The 25669-nt window shown below is 37.4% G+C and overlaps 1 protein-coding gene across 1 annotated transcript; it reads left to right on the top strand.

The window, feature by feature from the left end:
- The first annotated feature begins 93 nt into the window (after positions 1–93).
- LOC306860714 (ephrin type-A receptor 2-like) lies at positions 94–25669 on the top strand. Its single transcript, XM_079402552.1, has 17 exons — positions 94–272; positions 901–968; positions 2125–2773; positions 13027–13182; positions 13344–13679; positions 14606–14730; positions 14833–15019; positions 15834–15933; positions 16415–16470; positions 16555–16680; positions 17421–17606; positions 18583–18644; positions 18806–19015; positions 19175–19324; positions 19420–19613; positions 20021–20176; positions 23763–25669. The coding sequence occupies exons 1-17, from the start codon at positions 191–193 to the stop codon at positions 23869–23871; spliced, it is 2952 nt and encodes a 983-aa protein (XP_079258678.1). The 5' UTR covers positions 94–190; the 3' UTR covers positions 23872–25669.

Raw genomic sequence — 25669 nt, 5'->3', positions numbered from 1 at the left:
GGTCAGAGGCGGGGTCCCAGCACGGAACTCATACATGTCAATGCCCATGACCACCTCCTTCCTATAAAGACGTCGATCACATTCCAGCGGGGCGGGGTTCAAGAAGCTCCGCGTTTCTCAATGAGTCTGTCGAGAGCGCAACTGGACTGAGTGTGGAGCAGCCAACATCACTGTCCACTCCGAACACAACATGGATTACAGACGGATTAAGCGTATTTTATTTGTCAGTGTATTTATGAACTTTGTATTTATTTCTCTTCAGAAAAAGGAAGGTACGTGGAATTTATTCTTTCAAACTTTCTAAACTTCTCACTCAGGTTCTCATACACATGGTTTAAACTATTTTAAAGCTTTGTACTGTGTCGTGTGTATCTACTTAAATGTCTCTATGGAAATCATTGGCATTGTTGCAATGTTTTGCATAGTGTTAAACCAACCTGTGTGAGAAATAAGGGATATTGTTTCGTCATTGTGCGTAAAATTTAATTGTAAGTTTGAATAGGCTACCTCGAGTTTTTGAAATGGTTTAAAATGTAGTATATGCCTTTAATAGCCCGTTTTATATCTAAATATTATGTCGCATTTAATTTAGCCTATCTCACGCGAACGAAAAATATTCTAGTAGTGAAGTAAAATTATTAGCGAAGAGTGAAAGTAGCAACGAAGTTGGCTACTAACCGGACTTTGCAACGAATCTTTTTATTATGGATTTTTATTTTTTAATTATTCAGTTATTCTTATTTTAATTAGTAATAGTAGCAGCAGACCTAATTTCCACGTTTGTTTCTAGGAGCCAGGTATTCTTGTATGTGTTTGCTTTATTATTGCTTTATTTTTTACTGCTGCTGCGTATCCTGACAAAAATATGTAATACATAATATTTTTGCGTTATTGTCACAGAGGTGCTGCTGGATATGGTGGCTTCGGGAGCAGAGTTGGGTTGGTTGCCATCGCCTGTTGAGCACGGGGTGAGTTTACTGTACTTCTACCGTATGAACCTTCAGTTATATGGGCTGTATTTCTTTTCTTTTGTTTGTAATTTTTGAATGAAGAGGTTTTTCCTTATTGGACACGTATAATTCAGACTTTACCCTCAAAACGTTCCTGGAAAAGTTTAGAGGATTGCACATACTTTGCCTGCTGAACACTTGTAGTCTCGTGCGATTTTAAAGCCCCGTGTTAGCGACTGTAAAACTGAGGATGTAATTAACTTTTAAAGGTTGGCGCATATGGTGCTTTTTTGTGACGTGAGCTGAAGCTATAATGTTAACTAGAATTTAGAAGCGTAATTGGTTTTGAAATCAAAAGGATGTGCTTTATAACATGATAGCTGGTTTATAACTGGTATAGACCAATTTGGACCAGCAACGAACCGTACTGGTCATAGTTTCAAGCTGGGTATTAAGGAATGATAGCTGGTTGACAAGGTTAGATCAGCTATAGTGTATTTTAAAACCATGTTCCAAAAGAGCTACTGAGTTTTCCAGTATAGGGAATGATCTGGGATGGCAAGTACAGACTTGTTACGTTTCCTTAAAATGTGGAAAAAGCAAATGCATGCAAAGTAATTAAACCTAAAGCATTTTCCTTCAGACTCTCATGGAAAAAGCTGATAAATTAAGAATGTGAACAAGGTGTCAGCATGTTCAACTTTATAGAAAGTTAACTGCACTCTTAATGAGCTGCTGTTTACTTAAAGAGTTCAATGTCTTTCAAATGTATGCAATGCTTTAAACCACAAAGTTCCTTTTATATGGAAGCATTCGTTGCAGAGACCGTTTTACTGCCATGCCACACACTATGAAAACAATGCATCTCTCCTGTAATTAATATCACGGTGCACATGAAATAAGAGCTAAGAACACGCATGCACACTGCATGTGAACAGATATGTTACAGCACATTACATCAGTCATGCAATAGAAAGACTGCTGCATTGTTCCTTGCCAGAAGTTGGTGGGTAATTGACCAGCATCCTCACTACTACTTAAAATTCCACGGTCAGGACATTTCGTGTTATTTTTGTCCTCACCATTCGCTGGCATCTTTTCTTTGATTTTTTTTTTCCACAATCTTGGTTTTGACTTTCTTGCTAACATCCATTTTTTTTATTTCACGTTGCAGTGGGAGATAGGCCAGCGGGCTGTGAACGGCTCTCTGTTGTATAACTATTATATATGTAATGTGGAGGAACGAGAACAAGACAACTGGCTTCGTACTACATTCATCCAGCGCCACCCCACCGCCTCTCGGGTCTTCGTGGAGCTGCGATTTGTAGTCCGTGATTGCAACTCTTTCAATGCAGACTCGCTTACCTGCAAGGAGACCTTTAACTTGTATGCCTCTGAGGCAGACGCGGACATTGGCACTGCTTTCCGCAAAGGCCTGTTCCGCAAAGTGGCCACCATTGCTCCAGATGAAATATCCAGCCTTGGGGAGATGAAGATGAACATTGAGACAAAAGTAGTGGATAATCTTTCTCGCAAGGGCTTCTACTTGGCCTTCCAGGACATTGGGGCCTGCGTTGCCATCTACTCTGTCAGGGTTTACTATAAAACATGTCCAGCAACAGTGAAGAGCTTGGCAGTGTTCCCTGAGACTGTGGCAGGGGGAGAGAATCAAGCCCTACGTGAGGTGGCTGGAAGTTGCGTCTCAAACGCTGTAAGCGAGGACCAACCTCGCATTTATTGCACCACGGATGGGGAATGGGTGGTACCTGTGAGCCAATGCCAGTGCAGACCCGGGTTCGAAGCCATCAACGATGCATGCCAAGGTAAGACATAAGTTTCTTTGTTTGGTTTCCTCAAGCTGAGTCCAGCACCAGCTGTTGTCACTTAAGATTTTTGGTTTGGGTCAGGAATTTGAATATTGACTTGACTTCCACATAGATTGTGATTAGTATTTCAGTTGTAGTATATCATTATATAAATTACTGTATTATTTTAAAAATTTTGTATTATTGTGAATTTTGTCTATCCTATCCATATATGTTTGTGGCTTGTGATTATTTTTCAGCACTGTATATAAGAAATACTATAAGAAATATTATAAAAAGTATATATTTCTTTTTCTTTAATGGTTCTCATTTTATACAATGTAGCATACTTTTCACACACTATATTTTTCACTTTTTAAGTTGCTTGTTGTTTGTGTATATATATATATATATATATATATAGAGAGAGAGAGAGAGAGAGAGAGAGAGAGAGTTGCTTTTAAGTTTTATATTGATCATCAGCCATTTTGTTCTTGTTGTCACTCTTAAAATTTCAAGAGCTTTGAAACCTGTTTGCTCTTCTGCACTGTGCGTTTGACTCCCATAACCCCCAGCATTCTTTAAAACAGAAGTTCAGACATCAACGACTTTTGCAAACCTATTGTGCTTTAGGCAGAACATTTCAATGACAGCTTTAAATCTCGCATTGAGGATGTGACAATTTCTCTTTTTATTAGGCGTATGTCACAGTCACCTGTTTTTTTTCTCCTCTTGTGTTCTTATCCCTGCCACACCAGAGCAAGATCAGCCATGTGACAGTCCTAAAGTGCTTTGTGACTGTGGAAATGAGAGCACTGGCGTGTTGGGACTTGATTAGAATAATTCCGTTTTAAACGTCCTCTAACCTCAACACTTTAACATATTTCCACAATTCAGCCACATGCAGCAACTGGTAAAATGCAAGCGAGTAAAATTCAAATGATAGCAAAGTTTTAAACAGGGCATCTGGGTTACAATTTCTTAAGTGTAGTGGTTATGTATTACAGTTGCCAAGCTCATGCACATGCATTTTTTTGGTTTGCTCACATTCCTTGTTTTATAGTCAAGGAATTGTGGGAACAGGTGTGTGTGCATGGTTTAGAATGGGAAAAGATAAAATGTCAGACTTTGGAGAGGGAGGAGATTGTAGTGGAGAGGTGGAGAATGGAATGTAAAGGTAGCAGAACAATGTAGTGCTGTGTTCAGAGACAAACCCCCCTCCGCAGACCCCCCCACCAGCACCTTTTTCACTCGGCTGATGCATTCCTGCTAGGTTTATTAAGGAGCCTTCCCAACTACTGCCGGCCTGAGGAATTCCCTGTGGAGAGCTCCAGGCCAGAGCTGACTCACGTTGATGGATGTACTGTTGATTAAAGGCAATCATTGTCGAATAGCCAGATCAGGGGACTATGGGTAAATGCGTGGGTGGGGTCAGACAACCGTTCGTTCTCTGAAACGGATGGCAAACTGTCCTGTGGTGGTGAGAGTTCTTAACAATATAAATATCAGACATGCACGCGGCACTGTGGTTTAATCAGTATTGACCCTTACACAGTTTTCCACTAATAAAACACACCCTTTCTCAGTCATAATGAATAAAAGAGCGCATACCTTTGTTGACCACACAAAGACGTGCTGCCTGACCTATGCTAGACTGCACTTGGAATTCATGCCCACACCCTGTCACTCGCAGTAAACCGAGGTTGCCAAAGTTGGACAGCTATAGTTTCTGGAACGTTTCAAAGTGGAGTTGGCCTCCATATTGTTGATCTATAGGAAAAACAAGACACTGATGAAGCCGGATGCTCTTGAATCTTTCATAGTTGCATTATATTTAAGTAGAAAAATCCTTGTGCTTTACTGTAAATAAGGCTTTTCCTGCACTGGAACATGTTAAGCCCAGAGTTATGGGTGACCAAGTTAGAGTTTTGTGTGTATAATGTGTGGTGAGTAACTGGCTGGGTAGTAATTGACTTGGGTGTGTGTCCTCAAGAGCCATAAGTACTGGTTTTGGATGGATCTTCTTTCTATCCTGTTACTCTGGTCTTTTCTTTTCTTTCTTGTTTTCTTGTTCTTAGTTTCCCACCTTTATACATTCTCTCAAACTGATCGTGATCCTTAGAGTTTTCCCAAACTAAACCAACTAGGCATGGTTTATATTTATTGTCATTGGCTGTTCCAATGACAATATGTTATTTTTGGCCTTGACTGCAGGTCTTGGAAGTGACATGTATTAAATGTTTAAACATCCACTTTCACACGGCCCTGCAAACACTGTTGAAGCTCTTCTGGGAGATTTCAAATGGTGTCTTGTAAATAAACAGCTTTGCTTATCACATCTGTCTCCCAGAGACAAATAGATGCTTTTAGGCCATCCCTAGTTTACATGCAAAAGCATTTTAAATAAACGTTAGCTCTGACTCACATACATGTACGTGTACGGTCAAAAGGTTGTGAAATTTTGGAATTCCTTGCTTGAGAAGCACTCGAATACCTCGAGCCATTGGGTGACAGCGCAGAAGTGGAATACAGACATCCTCTGAAAGTGAGATATTGGAGTTTGCTGGGCTACGAATAAACAAAAGTAAAAAATTAGATGCTCAGCTAAAATATGACCAATTGCTCAAGCTTAAAATTTGTGCTAAATATAGTTCAGCAGTATTCCACCAGAACAGAGTTGATGAAAGCATTAATAATCTGTACCCTGAGGTGTAATTATTCTCTGCTTTTTGTGATGCTAATGCCCTCTTCTTTTGCCTTATTTCATTCTTGTATACTTATTAAGCCCCAGAAACCATTTTTCTCCACCTATGGGATTCTTAATCTTACTCAACTAGCAGTCAACCACAACAACTCATTGCTGGTTCTTTCCATTACAGTACCATTTGCCTGGGCAAGTTTAGATAATGAGGAGCACTTCCAAATGGGTTTGGTTGACGTCTTTGATCCTCTGTCAACTTTATGTGCCAACATCAAACGAAACAAGAGTGGATGACATGATTGTTCTGATCATTTCAGGATAATGACTGCTGAAACATACAAATTAAATGAAACTATACTCACTGGAACTCAAAATGTTTGCGTTGACCATGTAGGAGGAGGTGAGCGAATCATAAAGTGAGTCACCTTAAGGAGGGAATTGTGTGGATTTTTCCACCTTAGTAATTGGTCACGTACAATTTTTGCATCTATAATTTGGTACTTTTTTGAGTTCAGTGACATAGTTGGTCTACCAGTGGGGTGGAATATTTAGGTTTGACGCTCTATATACACTGTGGCTTTTACATGAGAGGAGTTAACTACTAGGATAGTGTGCATATGCTGAGTGTATTGTGCTGCTAGTATGTGAGATCAGCAGTTTCCTGCGTCCATTTCAGCTCTGCGTCCCCCGAAACAGGACAAGCTATAGCGGAAACCGGAGGCCTGCTAATCCTCAGTGACCCTTCAACTCGTTCGCTCAGGGTTTTCTATTGTCGCTCTCAGTCATTGGCTTCATTCACTTATTCATTTCCCACTTATTAAGGAATTTTGTTTATGCCTTTGCTTAATATTTTTGGCCTTAACCAGACTTTTCCCATCTGTGTTGCCATCTCAAAGTTTGGACAAAGGGCTGATGTTTTGTATGGGCCAGAGCACTGGTTGTGCCCATTCAGTTGAGAGATTTGTTTTTTGGAGAATTTTTAGGTTTCTTAGTTAAGTCTTTTCTTAATTAACAAATTTTCTGGATGAGTCTCAGTGTTTCTCAGTGTCCTTTTGTGCGCTGTCATCTCTTCCTCTTGCACTCTTTCCTTTAGAATGAGTGGAAAGTGTGAAAAGAGAGGGATTAGAGCATTTATTGTGTCTGTTAACGACTAGATGAAAGAGTGAGTGGAATTGTAAAGCGTAGATGTAATTCTCTTACAACTGTTCCATTGGGCTGATAATCCTTTGCACTAATGCTCTCACCACACCTAGAGACCATTCCCTCCCTGCTGGCTTCATGTTACCACTGCACCCCCCCAAATACATACAAACAAACACACACTCACAGCTCTGGCTTTGTCCCATCTGACCATAAGAACCACTCCAATGACCTTTCAGAGATCTTTTCTGTGGAAAATGCATTTTTGTTAGAAAATTATTTAGAATATGCATAAACCTTTCAAAAATATTTAGGGATGAACTGACACACTTGCAAATAATGATAACCTGAAAATTATTTCATTATTTAATATTTTATTTTCATGCCCGATGGTGTAAAAATCAATCCTATTTTGTCTGACAAAACTATTGATTTTAGTTTTTAGCTAGTGTCATTTTACAATAAATTAATGTTGTTAGGTTAAGTGAATTAAGGAATCCCAAAATTATTAGTTACATTTATGCATGTATTTAAAAAATAAGTACTTCTAAAAATAGACAGAAACTCTAATAATAGACAGATCAATAAGAAAATATCCAAAATATTAACTCTTGACTGATATGATGAATTAAAAATCACTATAGGCCGAAACCTGATTTCATCTTTTTTTTTACATTTTACATTTACATTTATTCATTTAGCTGAAGTGTTCATTTAGATGCACACTTTTTTTAGTGTGCATCCCTTAATAAATGATGATTTATTGATTTATTTATTAAACATTAAACAATTAAACTAATATATATTAGTTAAAACGTGCTGCTCCACTAGGCGTTGATGGGCGAGTATATCAACACCACAGCAGAATAAAAAAAAGTTTAGATATTAGAAATATTATTATAAATAATATAATACATATTTTTATATTTATAATATTATAATAAATATTATTGATACTTTATATATATATGTATATATATATATATATATATATATATATATATATATATTAGGGGTGGCATGGTACACAGATGTCACGGTTTGGTACGTACCTTGGTTTGGGGGTCACGGTTCGATACGATTTCGGTACAACAGGAAAAAAAACAACAATCTACTATGCTCGGTTTCTTTTCCTTTATTTTGAACAGAGAGTAGTACAGTAGTAATACTAAATATTATATTACTTTAAATATATAATCTTCAGTACATATATACATACAAGGAATAAATTCTTGAAATATATTTGATTAGTTAACAGATAAACAAGGGAAAAAAACAGTGCGACACGTAACATAGCCTATATATGCTGAGTTTCAGTTAATTTTTGTGACAGGCTTAATTTGTTCACAGAAAGGAAACTCAAATGGCAGAAAGCAACATCTTATTTTTTTTCTTTATTTTATAAAAACCACAATGTTTTGTTTTCATTGTGAGAGTACACAAATAAAAGCAGACCTTTATACAGTGATGCATTATTAAGACGATAAGTGTTTAAAGTGGACTCTGCTGGTATAAGGAAACAGTTGAAGTGATCGCGTCACACACACACACACACACACACACACACACACAAAACACATCAGTTCCAGCATTGCTAAAGTTGGTACTTTATCAAAATTAAATACAAACATCAGCACGCGTGCCTCTGTGTCACCGTTGGAATGCGACTGAAGTACAAAGTCTACAATTTACATAATAAATAATAGTTTAGCATTCAGATGCGCTACATCGCAAATGTGGAAATATTATGGAATATTTGGATTTGTGCCAAATGAGAGAGGTAGGATACACGAGCACAAAGCTCCATTTCGCAAACAGTTGAGTGCTCAAGCCTATAAAGTAGACTCCTTTGTCAGTCTATGGCTTTTAATTGCTGATTTTTTGATGATGTAACTTGTTTTAATTGTTTTTCTGTTATTGTTGATTACTATTGTAGTTTTGTTGTGTTGCTGTACAGTCCTTTGGTCTACTTTGTAGTGGAAAGGGCTTTATAAATAAAGTAGACTTGAAGTAGACTTGAGTCTATCTGAGAGACGCGTTCAGAATCAGCACATGGTCACTGTCTAGTGGGCTTTGTTTTCAAGTGCGCAACTCATGGCATTCGCTGTTCTTCTGCTGGCGGTTATCAAACAGCGTTGCATTACTGCGGGCGCCCCTTCTGGATTGAGGGTGAATTGCCTGTATTCGTTGTAAGGCCTCATGCACCGAATTGAGATGCCCATACCGTGAATATAATATATAAAACTTACAAAAAATAAATACAATTAAATATATAAACTTAATTTTATACATGTTTGTATAAAGATTAGTTAGAGCTATCAGCACATATAGCTGAGTTGTAAAGTTGTCTTCACCTCCTTGTAGGCCGCAGAAAACCAATGTTTATGATTGCACCATGCTATCTTAATCTTCTTTTCCTTATGTGTGCATGTTTTATTTTCTCAGTGACTCTCTGTCTGAATTTAACCTCTTCCCTTGTGAAACGAGCCCCTGGCCACTGTCCGCACTCACTCTGCTCTGGTGTTTGTTTTACTTGGCCATCAACACCTGGTGGAGCAGCACACTTTAACTCAACTCTGCCTAGGGCTACATGTAAGCCCCTCCATGCCCAGGTTTAAATGACTAGGCCTTTTGTTTTTCTTTCCTTTTTCTCATTCGAAATCCCCCCCTGTCAAACTCTTGTCCTGGAGGGGTTTGCGCTGTCCCGCCGCCATGTAAACATTCATTCATTCAGCCCTCCTTCCCCTTCTCTGTCGACCCATCCATCCATACATCCGTCCATTAACGTCACCCTCTCATCAGTCTTCGCTCTGACTGCTCCACTCAACCCACACGGCTCACAGACCCCAGTAGGTCATCGACGAGCAGGATCCAGCTACTCTCACAATAAACAAACAGTCACTCAGAGGCTCTTATGGCCTGGGCTCTCGGTGCCAGATAGCGAGACGGGGCCCATGAAAGATGGCCATCACATCTCTGCATCTCTGCTGGGAAGTTTGTATTACATAAATGTAATCAACATTCCTCAAAAGCCATAAGTCGTTGTTCACCTCTGACCTCTTGCTACGATTTTGGCGAATGAGCCAGTTTCTCCTTTCCAGAGTGTGTCTAACATTCGCCTTCTCTATCCATGCATGCTTTGATTGGCTGCCTTAGGAAGGAAGCTACGCGTCAGCCTTTGAGCTTCCTGCTTCCTGTTGTGTCCAAAATGTGAAGACAAAGCCCCTCGCGCTGAACCACATTCCTGCAGTATTTTGGAAAGTGAAACGTTGGCTAAAAACACCAAAGTAGCTTTAGAATTCAATTGAGTATCGCCGTGTAAAATAATTGTTCTAAATTGTAAATAAAACAGATTATTGGAGTACATTTTACAAAAAAATTATATACTCTATCAGTATTTATAAGTCAAAATTTCATATTTATTTCAGTGTTTTACTTGCTTTGTCTTTGTAATTATTTGAATGTTTTTAAAAAATGAATTGCAGAAAAATAAAAAAATCTATACTATTTTGTCTGACAAAAACTATTTATTTTAGTTTTTAGTTTCTTTTTACGTCAAATCAATGTAGTTATGCCTAAGTGAATTTAGAAAACACAAAATAAATGGTTACATTAATATATGTATTATTTTGTTATCCTAGCAATTTTTGAGCAAAACTTTTTCAAAGCAAATCCTACATCACGTTTTTTTCATTGTGACTTGAAAAGTTCGTAGATCTGATTTTTTACGCACAAAGTGTTTTGAATAAGTTTCTAGTCTTTTTTTAACTTTTTACATAAAAGGATTAAAGCATCCCTCCATGAGAGTCATGTTTTTGTCCGTGGCTGTTAAGAAGCCAGCCAGCGTATTAACGCGTCATGCAGCATCTACACTATTCAAAACAAGTGTTTTCTCTCTCCCGAGTGGCATTCTGCGCCTGTTGTCTGGACTGAATGTGCCGTCGAATGTTGTGCTAGACACTCACATGTGGCAATGTGGCAAGCGAGGGGACTTAAGAATTTGGAGATTATGAGTAGAGAGCCGAGAGGGGGGCGATATGAAACAGGGTTCGCAGCAGCAGCTGTTTGGCCCCCTTCGCTGTGAATAGGACCATTCTTTTTCTTCCCCTACTCCCCCCTTTCCTTTCAAATCCCACCAGGACTCGTTATCCCTCTCTCTGTCTCTCCCTCAGTCCCCCTGTCTCCCACACTATCCCCACCTCCACAGAGGGGCGCGTTAATGAGTTGCAGTAAAGTCTCAGCAACAGCTGGCACAGAAACAAGATGAGGAGTCAACTTGAAAGAAGGAATAAATAACACATTGGCTCGATCTTCGCTGCCACGCTGAATTCTTTTCATGCTGCGAGTTTTCTTTTGAAATAAGAGAATGCGTGCTCTCAAATATTAGAGGTAATGTATACCACCGTTAACCCCCTTCCTGCGAGGGAGAGCAAGTGGCTCAACCCAAAACAAGGCCTCAATTGATACAAAGCATTCAGGAAGGAGGAAGCACCCTACTCTGTAATTATAACTGTTTGACAAATCTTCAGATAACAAACCATTAGAAAATGGAAACAATGATTTGGTATGTGACCACTGTGCTACAGAAATACAACGACTGCAAAAAGTATTTACTCATTTTTAGCCACACTTAAAAACTGTATTAATATACACATTTTATCTCTATTTATAATAATAGTATATTTATTTTCTTAGATTATTATAAGCTACATTATTTCCTAATGTGATTATAAATAATGATTATAAGCAAAAATATATTTAAAATAAAATAATTATAGAGATAATATTTTATAATATTAAAAAAACAAATAATATTATATTTATTATACCATCTATCTTTGCTTATTTTACACTAAGTTATTAAAATAGTACCATTAAAAATCTTTTAATGAAATAATAAATAAAATTAAGACAAAAAAGTGGAGAAACTGCAAAAACTGCTGCATGCCGTTTTATACTGATAGACTTGCTCATCACAGGTATATGTTTCACACTTCTTCAAAGTGTCCTAATACTGAAATTTTTGAGCAAATGTCTATAATCATCTCTCTACTAGTATTACACTTTCTATACCTCTGGCAGTATTTCAACACACAAATACAGATATCTCACCTGATCAGACACATGGTGTACATGATTGTGTAATATTGCAACCAATAATCTAAGCCTTGCGTGTGTCTGAGCTTGTTGCCTGACTGATGATCTTGCACTTGAAACTGAAAACCAGATATCAACGCTTCATTGTAAAAGTAAATAAATGGTCCTGTATGTGGCTGCTCCAAGAAACGAAAGAGCCAGATTCAGAACGGAAGCAGTGTGCATAGGGTGGTGGTGGATTGTGAATGAGAGTCTGGACAGCGGAAGGACATGAGCTGGGCATGTTGGAATGTTTCCAGACAGATTCCGAGGACACCTTTCTTTTTCCTCCTGTTTGTACATTTACAAAGTCTGATTGACGAAAATTATGCTTGGAAATCTTTTTTTTTTTTCTTAATTTAATTAATCAGCAAAAAATTTTGTGACCCAATTTTTTTTTTTTTTTAATTATAGAATACGGTTGTAAATAATCAGCATTCTTGTCATTATCCTTTTTTTCATAATTTTTTTGTGGCCCCAAACTGATTTTGGACACTATTGAATGCACAATTCTGACTTCACGTTTTAAACCCTTTTCAATGACATTTAAACAACTGATCTCATTTCCCCTCAAGTTTACACAGGTGTCCAATTTAGAGGAGTAACCACAGGTGTAGTTCATCATGTTTGACAACCACAGCCTGTCCAAATACTTAATTTTGTACAGTACATTTATCATGTAAAACGTAAATCTTGTAAAGTCATTGTGCTGCAAGTAAATGCTACATTATTTAATATTTTGTTATATAATGCAAAGACATTCATGTATTTTTAAGTGTGGCTTAGTGGTCCAAAGATTTTTGGGACCACCGTATGTCTATATATATAATATAATTATATAATACGTGTATATGTCTGTAAGTATAATATCTTCTAGACTTGGTTGACAGCAACATTCTTCTTCTTTATTGAATTCTTCGTTAGATGCAGCATTCATCCTGTCTGTTGGTTTATGTGTTTTGTTCTGTGTTCTCTCGTGGTGGAGTTTTGAGAGCAGAGGTACCGTGCTGGAATGTGGGATGACTGGACCTGTTTGTAGAGAATGGGGGGGGGGGGGGGTTCACACAGGATGAGTGGGAGTGTGCTTAGTCTTGCTCTGTCAACTTTGTGCACTCTTGCACAGAGCTTAAAAAAAAAAGCTGTAGAGAAAAAAATAATCATCTTCAAAGGAGGTTAATTTATTGTTCATACATAGATGATCACTTGACATATATATATACGCTGTGAGCAGTTTAATTACACAATTTGCTCTCATCCTCATCCAAGTCATCATGCATTTGCTTTTTTTTTGCAGAATGTCAGTCTGGCTTCTTCAAATCTTCAGTGTCCAGTGAGGCCTGCAAACCCTGTCCAAAAAACACCCAGCCCTCAGGTCCTGGCGCCACCAGCTGCACCTGCAAGGACGGCTTTTATCGAGCACCTGAGGACCCTGCAACAGCCACTTGCTCTGGTGAGAAGCTGAGTCTACATCTCACCTGTCATGAGCTAGTTGCTGTCATTTTGTATTTACATACAATATCCTTTTCTCTGTCACTCTTTTCTGTAGGGATTAACTAAACCAGTACAAGTGAATGGGTAAATAAAAGGCTTGTCTGCTCTTTGTCTGCTCAGGTTTACCCTCCGCTCCTCAGAATCTGGTGGCCACCACAGCTCAGATGTCAATAGGCAGGCTTCAATTGTCATGGAGGCCCCCTGCAGACACCGGCGGGCGCAGTGATATCACATACGTTGTGGCTTGCGAGCGGTGTGAGGGGAGGACATGTCAGCCTTGTGGCGAGAAAGTGCGTTTCGATCCAAGCAACACTGACCTGAAGGAGACCAGAGTCACTGTGAGTGAACTGGAGCCCCATTTGAACTACACCTTCACCTTGGAGGCACGGAGTGGAGTGTCCCAGTTCAGCAATAAGAAAGCCACCAGCAGCATCAACACTGCTTTACATTATACAGGTCGGTGCTCTAACTTAACTGATCACGGTAGTAGAATGCAAAATGGCCAGTTCAACAGATTTACTAACGGGTTGAAAACAATTTTTTTTTTTCAACTTTTTCTACCGTTCAAAAAAGTATGGGGTCAATAAGATGTGTATTTATTTATAAATTAATATTTTACTTTTATTTTTAAGCATTAAATTAATCAGAAGTAACAGTAAAAACATTTATAATTTATAAAAACATTTATTTCTGAAGGATCATGTGACACTAAAGACAAAATTCAGTTTTGCCATGACAGGAATAAATTGCATTTTAAAATATATTAAAATAGAAAATGGTTATTTAAACTGTAACAATATTCCACAATATTAATGATTTTTCATATAAATTTTGATTAAATAAATGCAGCCTTGATGAGAATAAGAGACTTTGTACCGATTTTTTTCATTCTCATTTTATTACTGCTCAGATTCTCGATTTTTTTCATTTAATTTTCACTATTCTTTCTTTGGGAAATGAAAACTATAAGAATATATTAAAAAAATTATAGTAGCAGGCTTTAATTTAGGTTTAAACAAGCAGCAGAAATCTGTTTTGTAGTATAAACAGCAAAAAAACACATACAAAGTCGGATGTTTACAAACCTGATTCAAACCACATCCATTTGTGGTTTGAAATCCGATTAAAATCAGATATTTTGTGAATTATAGTCTGTACGGTGACTCCAGTCAGATCAAATTTCAGGTTTTTTTTCCTAACCCCATTGAAAGTGCACAGTGTTTACTGGGACTGTTTCCAATTACACTCAATTTTCCACTCACTATAGCGAACCATGTGACATTCACTATTTGCAGACAGTCCTAAAGATCAGATTTGGGTGTATAATATAAACAAGCTCATATACATCACAGACTCAAACTTAACTGTTGTTTTACCCCCAGATCCCCCAAAAGTGACTGCGATGCATCTTGTGGACAGCAGCTCCACCAGCCTGTCGCTTCAGTGGTCTGTTTCTCACCGTTCCAAGCCAGTTGCCACACGTTATGAACTGATGTATCGCAAAAAGGTCAGTTACAATATCCATTTCAGTCTTAATACGTAACTGCAAATCTTGATCCATGATGTTATTCTCCATTTCATCATCTTCCTTTCATTGTCATGTCTACAGGAAAATGATGAGGAGATAGCCAATGGAAAGGTCACTACCTACACTGTGCTGGTGCTGGAAAAGAACTCGGTTCAGATCAGTGATCTGTCTCCTTCCACCGTCTACTTGTTTAAAGTTCAAGCTCTCAGCCCAGAAGGAAACCCAGGCAGCTACAGCTTGGAAAAGGAGTTTTCAACACTCCCTCAAGGTGAACAAAGTGAAAATGTTTGCTTTTATGAAATCAAAATTGTATTTTTTATGGCTTTCAGTTCTCTGGATTTTTAGGCCATTTATGTGGTGGTGATGGCGCAGTGGATAAGACACATGCCTTTGGTGTGAGAGACCTGGGTTCGAATCCACTGTGAGACACCAATGTGTCCCTGAGCAAGACACTTAACCCCTAGTTGCTCCAGAGGCGTGCGACCTCTGACATATATAGCAATTGTAAGTCGCTTTGGATAAAAGCGTCAGCTAAATGTAAGATGTGTTCACGTACCTAAACATTGACAAAATTCACTGTTTAAAATGCACAGCCTTTTACTTAGTGCAAAATTAACCAAAAAGGCATTGGTTATACAGATATTTGTACACAGTCCAGTCAAATGTTCTCTAGAATGAGAAAGTCCCACCCCCAATACCACCAGCAAATCAAGTTCATCATGGCTATGACGTAACTACATTCTATTGGCTATTTAAAAAAGGGATAAACATGATAAAGGCTATACATCAACACAGACAAAAGAACTGCGCTGGGCAAGCTAATTCATTGGTTCTTTTATAATTAAAAAATAAAAATTTTACTGCATTAAAATCAATATTTGTACAATAAAATGTTCTATTGCTTTTCTTCTTATTATTAATGGATTATTTTTTAAGTGAGTGTCAGAATGTGGTGTTGTTGTTTTTTTGTAATGTACTTGTCATTAAGTGACAGATAATGCTTCTTTGCTCTTTTATGTTATGGAGTGTGATTTATTCATGAATGACTAATTTGGTTGGGTGCTTTGTTGTTGTTTTCCCAGCTTCTCAAAAAACAGGAAACACAGCAGTGATCCTCGGGGCCGCGATCGGAGGAGGCGTCATGCTTTTCATCGTGGTAGTGGTCCTGCTTCTGAGAAAACGGTTAGGAACAAGCATTTCACGCACACACCCAGCTTTGTACCTCTCCCCCAGTCACTCCTTCAAGCTGCTCCTTTTCTTTCAACTTAAAAATCCATTCAATGTTTCCTTTTCACCGCTCTCACACTCTTACTGAAACGGCTCCTTACCACTTTTGAGGAAGAATCAATTCGCTGACTGTCCGCTGACTGCTCACTAAGTGCATCTTAACAAGAGGCATGTTTGAAAGAAGAGGCGTATTGTGTAAGATAAGAGGCGACGGGATTGTAGCGGTTCTGTGAAGGCGACCTGAGTGCTTTCGTAGTTCCCTGTGATAACCCAGACCTCTGTCACCACTTGGCAAACTCAGACCACTTTTTTTCTAAGCACTCCTCGACTGAATGGAGCCGGTCCAGCGCTAGCCAGTCTTAAAACTCAAGTCTGAAAAGAAATGTGTCGGTTTGCTGAAAAATAGAGCACTCATTGAGTTGTTTTTCTTCTACAGGCGAAGAAACTCTCACACCAGACAAGGGCCAGAGGACACCTATTTCTCCAGCCCAGGTTAGTGGCATTGAATTTAATTTGGTGGCTTTCTTCTTTTACAACCCTTCCTCTTAAATTCTTGCTGAATTCTCTTCAATGCAGACCAGTTGAAGCCGTTGAAGACCTACGTTGATCCTCACACGTATGAAGACCCCAACACGGCGGTGCTCAAGTTTGCCAGCGAGATCCATCCTAGTCATATCACAAAGCAAAAAGTCATCGGAGCAGGTTAGTACATCTGTGGCAGTTTGACAAGCCGCTGTGGGGCTGTTTTGAATGCATTCTGGGGGAAGGGAGCTTCAACACTCATTGATTTGAAGTTCTGTTACAGTTCATTGAGAGTGACAGCTTTTTTACAGTTCATTGGAGTGACAGCTTAAACAAGGCGCACATTAGAAATTGTCTGATTCGAGCTTTACATGTTAGAGCTGGAATATTTTTAGTGTAGTAATTCTTTCCCTCCAGAGACGTTTTTTTCCCTCCCAATGTCATTCAAATTGAATTAGTGTTGTTTTCTTAACCGGCTCTGGAGGTTTTTTCATATCCCACATGGAGGAGTACTGCTATAAAAAAATCTGAGTTAATTAATCATGACTTAAAAATAAAACAAACGACCGCTAAATTAGACCTAAGTCCTAAAGTGTTTATAGGCTATATATCAAACGTCAAATTTAAATGAGAAGATCAGTGCGCCGTAGTCGTGTTTCCCCTCTCAAGCCGTCCACAGGACGTGGCCCTTGTCCACTTTCTGTTTGCTTGTTGTACACAGATTCTCATGCCCCTTCTGACCCCCTCCCATGAATCCACTCACTAATGTTCATAGGCTTCTCTGTGGCCAGATGCATGCTTCGTGTTTTTAAATAACCCCTACATATCATGAGGCACGATTAAAGCCTTGTCATTTGGTGTGTTGCTTATCTGATGCCTGTATGCCTCTCACTGTGGTGGATTGTGCTGCTGTGCTGTAGGTGAGTTTGGAGAGGTGTATCGAGGAATTCTGAAAGCTCCCGGTCGGAAGGAAACAGCGGTAGCAATAAAGACGCTGAAGCCAGGATACACAGAGAAACAGAGGCAGGACTTCCTCAGTGAAGCCAGCATCATGGGACAGTTCTCACATCAGAACATCATCCGACTGGAGGGGGTGGTCACCAAATGTGAGTGCCCTATTAAGTGTAGTCTATGTCTAGTTTTAGAATAAATTTGCATTTAAAAAATAAATTAATATATAAAAAAAAATTATAAAAATTATTTATTAGATAATAAATATTGTAATTTATGAATAAATTGTCAGGTAGATAATTATATAATTATAATTAAATAACCCCTTTAAAATATATATTAAATAAAACTTGCGCATATATATATATATATATATATATATATATATATGTGTGTGTGTGTCTGTATGTACATATACATACATACAGTACATACACACACACATATGCACTTTTTTTATTTAATTAAAAAAACTAAGGAATGAAATATAATTTTTTTAAATTTTATAGTATGCATAAAAAGTGCTTATATACACTTTTTTATTATACTTTTTATTATTTTTTATAAACGTTTTATTTAATTCAAGAAAGTAAAAATAATATATATTTTTTATTTGATAGTATAAATATAAAACTGTTTGTATTAAATTTAAAGTAATAAATTATTTATAGTAATAAATATATATTTCTTTAAATAAAAACATGCTATGTATTTTTTAATTCAAGAAACTAAGGAATAAAATATTAATTTTGTTTAACTTTATAGTGTATATAAAAAGTGCATATACTGTATATACACTTTTTATTATATTTTTTATAAACCTTTTTTATTATACTCTTTATTTTTATACACATTTTATTTAATTCAAGTTTTTAATTTTATAGTACAAATATAAACATTTGTATACAATTTATAGTAATAAATTATTTGTAGTAGTAAATATGTTTCTTTAAATAAAAACATTGATATATATGTGTGTGTGTGTGTGTGTGTGTGTGTACAGCGTTAAAAAAACTAAAAAAGTAATTGTATTGTACTGTAAAAGTTTTGTATTAAATAAATATTTATAAACGTTTTTGTTTTTACTTTTCATTTTGTAAAGCCGCTTTGTCTTTGTCTGTTTCTTTTCAGTCAAGCATGCCATGATTGTGACTGAGTACATGGAAAATGGAGCTCTTGACAAATACCTGAAGGTACGTTTGTCAAATTCATCATCGAGGCAGAAAAATTATGACAGATGATACTGACATAGCTTCAGAGTGATTTAACATAGCAAATAATTTACTCAAGAATTCCCTTGTGTGGTTTTCCTTTCACAAGAACAACTAGAACTAAAACTCTTACTTCTTTACAGGACCATGATGGCGAGATGTCATCCTTCCAGTTGGTTGGTATGCTGCGTGGCATTGCGGCCGGAATGAAATATCTCTCAGACATGAGCTATGTACACAGGGATCTGGCTGCCAGAAACATCTTGGTCAACAGCAACCTGGAGTGCAAGGTGTCTGACTTTGGCTTGTCACGTGTTTTGGAGGACGACCCTGAAGGAACCTACACCACCAGCGTAAGTTCAGATAGCAAATAATTGTGTGGTTACAAGCTGCTCTTAACTCCAGATGTCTTTATTTTACCATCACTACAACCTGGTTATTATTTCAGGATTTTCAGAAATTACAAGGGATTGCCGACACTTGTTTATGTGTTTTTTTTTTTTTCCCAACAGGGAGGTAAAATTCCTATTCGCTGGACTGCTCCAGAGGCCATAGCTTACAGGAAATTCACGTCAGCAAGTGATGTGTGGAGTTTTGGCATTGTGATGTGGGAGGTCATGGCCTTTGGAGAGAGGCCCTATTGGGACATGAGTAACCATGAGGTACGGACTGGCCACACCACGTCAGCTATGAACAATAACTCTGCTGTTTGTCCCAAAGGATCTTCTGTCTTATCTGACTACTTTTGTCTCTCTAGGTAATGAAGGCCATTAATGAGGCTTTCCGCCTTCCTGCTCCAATGGACTGCCCCTCTGCTGTCTATCAGATGATGTTACAGTGCTGGCTGCAAGATCGCTCCAAACGGCCCCGCTTTGGCGACATTGTCAGCTTACTAGACAAACTCCTCAAGAGCCCAGATTCTCTGAAGGCCATTGCAGATTTTGACCCTCGGTAAGCGCTCAACACATACTTTGACTTCTTAAAAGACTCGTACAAAGCTTCACAAGGCGTGAACGGCAGAGAGAAGTTGAGGCATGTACCGTCTATTTCACAATTTTGAGCAAGAAAGTCAAGTGGTAGTTCAAACAAAGCCATTCCTTGGTAAAGTTAAGACATGCAGCCAGTGCGTACCAGTGGTGCCACTGAATGGTTTGGCATCTTCAGATGTTTATCACATTGTAGGTATGCAAGAGGGAGAAATCTGACAGTTTCGTATCTTTATCAGATTCTTGAACCGAACAGACAGGTTTTCCTCTCGCAGTGTGTCTCTTTCCCACCCAATAATTACAATAAGGGATAGGCAAAAAAAGGTTTCACTGTGTGGTTTGTTGAATGTATTTGTGTTCTGTCTTTGTCAGAGTTTCCATTCGGCTTCCCAGCACCAGTGGCTCAGATGGCTCTCCCTTCAGGTCTGTGGCTGAGTGGCTGGAGTCCATCAAGATGAGCCAGTACAGTGAAAACTTCAGCATAGCTGGAGTCGTCAGCATGGAGCAGGTGCTGCAGATGAAGAGCGAGTGAGTAACACAAATTTCCCCTCATTCTGTACCTTTAGCACACTATAGAAGGGAAGCGTGGCTGTGAGCAATCAGATGAGATCACGCCAACTGTACAAAGTCCATTTCTGCAGAACTGATTTACTTGGTGTGTCATATCCTGGTGCCCAGATAAACAGGACACCAGGATATGACTGGGGTTTTCAGTAGATTAAAATTATATATATATATTTTTTATATAGTTAATTCGCTCAAATTTAGTCTCTAGATATATAGAGACTGGAGTCACAAAAGTTTTTTTACTTGTTCTGTTATCATGACTGTTTGGGGACCATTTCCCCAATTCTAAGTTGCTTTGGATAAAAGCGTCTGCAAAATGACTAAATGTAATGTAATGTTTGCCCATAAATGGTGTTTCTGCCATACAAAGACCGCAAATGTCCTTATTTATTGTTAAACATCTTATTAATTTAATTTATAAATAAATTAGCTGTTTTGAAGACATGTCTCCGCCATGTACAGATAAATGAAAGTTCAAAGAATAGTTATTATAGTAAAAAAAAATATATATATATTTTTTTAATTGTCTTTTATTATTATTATTGTTGTTGTTATTATTTAATAACAACAACAAGATATTATATCAACAAAACAATAATAATAATGAAAATGATTAAAACAAAATTTTAACATTTACATTTTTTTACATGTTTTTATTATTATTATTATTATTAATAATAATATATTATTATTATTATTTAGTGCTGTCAAATTATTAACCACGATTAATCGCATCTAAAACAAAAGTGATGTAACTGTGTGTGTATTGTGTATATTTATGTATATATAAATACACACACATGCATGTATATATTTAAGAAAAATATGTTTTCATATTGAATATGTTTATATATAATAAAAATTATATGAATATAAATATATACATGTAAATACATGTAAATATTTTCAAAATATATACTGTATGTGTGTGCATTTATATATACATAATAAATATACACAGTACACACACATATATTATGTAAACAAAAACTTTTATTTTGTATGCAATTAATCGTTTGACAGCACCATTATTATTATTATTATTATCTCACTATTCAAATATGTAATTTTGTTTATATTTGCATGTAGTATTATTATTAATATTATTATTATTATTATTATCACTGTTCAAAAAATAATTGAGTTTATTTACGTACATTACACTATTCTTACTTTTTTGAAAAAAAAAGTAATTTCTCTTATATAGAATTGTTATTTCACTTTAAAAATGGAACTGTTTAGACATATAGTATCCTATTTTGTAAACAGTTTTCACTCTTACATAATACAAAATTAGTATTCTGACATTATGTAAAATAGTCCTTTGAATAAAACGGCTCCAGATGATCACAATTTGAGAGTTCTGGGAATTTGTGAAGGAATTCAGGGTGTTTGGAGAGCTTCCTTTCCTGTGGCCTACAGCCTACACTGAGGCTGATTGGTCAGGACAAGATCGTATTTAAATAAGATGGTATCTTTTAACTTTTAATAATTCCTAGAACATATAAATATTTTCTATGTTTTTGTTTTAGGGATCCGGTAATTGAATGTGGCTTAAATTTATGCTTTGGTTGCAAGGATAATCTCGCACAACCGCAGACCATTTTTGATTTACTGTTTCTGGCGAGCGCGGAAACCACATAAATTGTAATAACGATTTAACCTTCTTAAGATTTTAATCGAGTCAAGCAGTAACATTTTACTTAAAAACGTTAAAAATCTTTCAGCAGCATCTCAGAAAACACCTTAAAATGCTACTCGATTCAAGTTTGAACGGAAAACACTGTGGCAGCAGAGAAAGAATAGACATGGTTTTTAGTGGCCTGGATGTGGTGAATTATGGCATGCTGTTCCCCCTCCCCTCTTCTGCCATCCCTCCCTTCCTCCCACTGTTTCGGCAGATTCTCTCTTCCCTCCCATTCCCAACAGCGCTAGTCAAGGCCTGTGCTTTCACTGTAGCCAGGAACCACCGTTTCTGCCTGCTGGGGCCATGAGGCTATGCGGCTGCTCCCCCTCACATCAACACGATTGGACTTAAAAATCAGGTCATGAGATGAAAGAGTGTAGGGATGGTGAAGGAGAGAGTTGATGTACATGTGGAGGTAAAGACGACAGTACTGGACCTCACGGAGGAGGCAGTTTGACTGATGAAGGGCTTGGGAGTGTAGAAAAAGCGTAGCTCCAAGACCTCTGGCTCTTCTCCCGTGGGTGTTTTTAGCTATAGAAGCTCGCTGAACTTTGTGTGGAGGACCAGAAATGTCTTTGATGTGTTTGTCTTTTATTTTATGGCCGACTGTTCCATCTGGTGTCATCTGGTAGCACTCTTTAAAACCAGAAACTATTTAAGTCCTCCGCTGCCTGTGCCGGCCAGCTCTGATTCATGGCGGGTGAAGGGAATCCTTGTTAAATCATCAAGGCGCTAATTAAAAATGTAATTAGGACTCTGATAACATGCTATCTTTCAAACGCCTCCTCAAAATTACTTTTTGAAAGACAAGATTATGTATAATTTTACAAGATTGTATAATCACAGTGTTATTATCTTTGATGAAAACTAAAGCAAAGAAATAAATATCTTTGATATAAAATGTAATATTTTTTAAAATAAAAATAAAAACTGGGGAAACTAACCTAAAATACATTTTTAAAAATATATATTTTTGACTCCAAAGACACCTTATTAAAATGAAGTGAAAATGGACATAAATAATTTTTTAGTTTGAAAATAAAGCAAAAAAAAAAAAACTAATTCAACTAACATAACTCGGCAAAACTGAAACTGAACAAATACTCAAATAAAATGAAAATGGACATAACTTCATTGTTGTTTTAGTTTTTAAATGGTGTATGATAAAACTTTAGCTCTTATTATAAAACTGCAAAAAGTATTTGCATGGGATATTATTAAATGTTGCTAAAACTAAATCAAAACTAAGACTGAATTAAAAGAGAAACTAAAGAATAAACCTTTTGTAATTTTTGAAATAAAAAAATAAGTAAAAACTTGGCAAAACTGAAAATAAACTAAAATACATTTCAATATGTAGCAGGGGAAGTGGTGTGTGGCCAAGTATACACACAGTAGTGAACACACACCCAGAGCAGTGGGCAGCCAATGCTGCGGCACCTGGGAAGCAGTTGGGGGTTTGCTTCCTTGCTCAAGGGTCTCACCTCAGTCGTGGTATTGAGGGTGGAGAGAGTGTTGGTTATTCACTCCCCCCACCTACAATCCCTACCGGACCTGAGACTCGAACCCACGACCTTCAGGTTACAATCAAACTCTCTATCCATTAGGCCACGACTGCCTAATGGATGGATCCCAAGCTAAAATAAAAATAAAATAGACATAAATTCATTTTAGTTTTGGAGACATGCTGTATAATAAAATTTAGTGTATTAACTAAAATGAAACAAAAACTGTAAGAACTAATAAAAAATAAACTGAGAAGACAGACTGATAACTAAAAATATAAACAAAATAAAACTTTCAAAACCTTAATAACCCTGCCCTCCAGTTCTCACACAATCTTTCTTTTCTGTTTCCCAGGGATATTCGTAATATTGGCGTCCGTCTGCCGGGCCATCTGAAGAGGATTGCCTACAGCATCTTGGGGCTTAAGGACCAGACGAGCACCCTGAGTGTGTTTGCAGTGTGAACTGTCTTTAAAATGCACCGAAGGGACTGAACCCTTTGGCTGTGGACTGAATAAACTCTCAGCTGCCTCGGGATTGGACTGCAGGGACAGCCCTTGACCTAGCCATAACCCTCCAGTCTAGCGAGATGGACTCTCACCGCTGTGGAGACATTGGAGTAGCATTTGGTGTACTTATCAAAAATGGAGGAAGTGTAAAACAACCAAAAAGCTATTGATGTATGCATCAAACCATGTATATTAGATATATTTTTTACCATACTCATATGTTTATTTTTTAGAGAAGATATAGTCATTTCTTTAGTTTAGTTTTTTAATTTTTTGTTTCATATGCATGCTTAATTTTCGCCGGAGAGCGATCAATGCTAGTTAGCACTCACTTTACGCTCAGATCTTATATGTTGCTCCTCCAATGCTGTTGGCACTGTATTGCTCTGTACTTGACTGAACGTTTCAGCAATACGAGAGAAAACCAGACCCACAGGTCTTTCTGTACCAGAAACGTGGACTCAAAGCTGGCGGTTATGGGTTTAACGTAAGACTTAATGATGTTCCGCTGAGATCAAGGTGATTGTAATGCTCCCTGGTTTCTATCATGCTTGAGTTGGCCATGATTTGATGTCTCGTACGATGACATTTCTTTACAATTGCACTCTCAGTGCTATATGCTTTGGACCATCAAGTTTCAAGTCTCTGGTTTAGATGAAATGGAGCAGCGAGGCGTTCCTTAATTCCTGTGTTTTCTCTACAAACAAGACGAGAGGAGGCACCGCCATGAAATAGCACTTAAATCCGAAATCTCAACAGCTGTCTCATCCCTTATCTTTATGAAAAGTTATGGCAGTGATGACATTAAGGATCGAAGGGAACAAAGAGCGAGCAAAATGACAAAAATGAAAATGGGTTAAGAAGAAAAAAACTGTTCTGGAACAGATTGTGGGACTAAATCAAATGGGAAAATGCGATCCGGCGGTGTTCTGCAAACAAATGCACGGTTCTGATTTTCAGATATTTGCACCAAGTGACAGTCCTAGCAAACTAAGAAAATGATCAAACAGACAGTTATGCGGACCAGGATATGTGGATGATATACCAAGGTCTGTTATTCATTCTGTATAAGCAGATTAAAGTCGCTTAGAGCTGTGAATTGCGGAGACTATCTTTGGCAGATCTGGTTTATGATTAACTGATCCAAGATATGCTGGGATGAAATGCTACGACCTTTCTTGATTATTTCCTCTGACTTATAGGACCTCAATATGATTTCACATGTGGGGTAGATAAGCCCCTTGAATGGAAAAAGTCTTTCTCCATGTCAAACTCCTTTTTTTTTTGTATTTACAGAGGAGAGAAACAGCTACATAATGTCCTTAAATCTTAATGGATATTGCAGTTCCTTGTTAATTTCACTTTATTCTGATTATTTCTAGATGTTGAATGCAGATGGGGTTTTCCATACTTAGAAATGACATATTTAGTGTTTGTTTGCAGTTGATATTGTGTTTCATATCTTTTTTAAGTGGGACGTTGATACTGGCAAACTGTAGGACTTTTTTGGAAAGGGAAATTTGTCATTTCTGGTCACCTATCTTGGTTCCGACCTTTTTCTAAACATTGAAATTGAAATGCTCAGTACAAACATGCATATTCCAAAAAACAGTTTGATTGGGCCAATTGTTTTGTATTTTATTTAATAGTCTATTTATTTTTTACTTTATTTATTGTTTTAATGACACTGAATTGGGATTTATTTGTAATGGAAGTTTGTCTTTCAGTCACAATAAAATCTTTGTAGCCTTTC

This window comes from Barbus barbus (assembly GCF_936440315.1).
Source record: "Barbus barbus genome assembly, chromosome: 41".
In the NCBI taxonomy this organism is placed as follows: domain Eukaryota; kingdom Metazoa; phylum Chordata; class Actinopteri; order Cypriniformes; family Cyprinidae; genus Barbus; species Barbus barbus.
The sequence above is the reverse complement of the archived record's forward strand: the minus strand, read 5'-3'. Positions and strand labels throughout refer to the sequence as shown.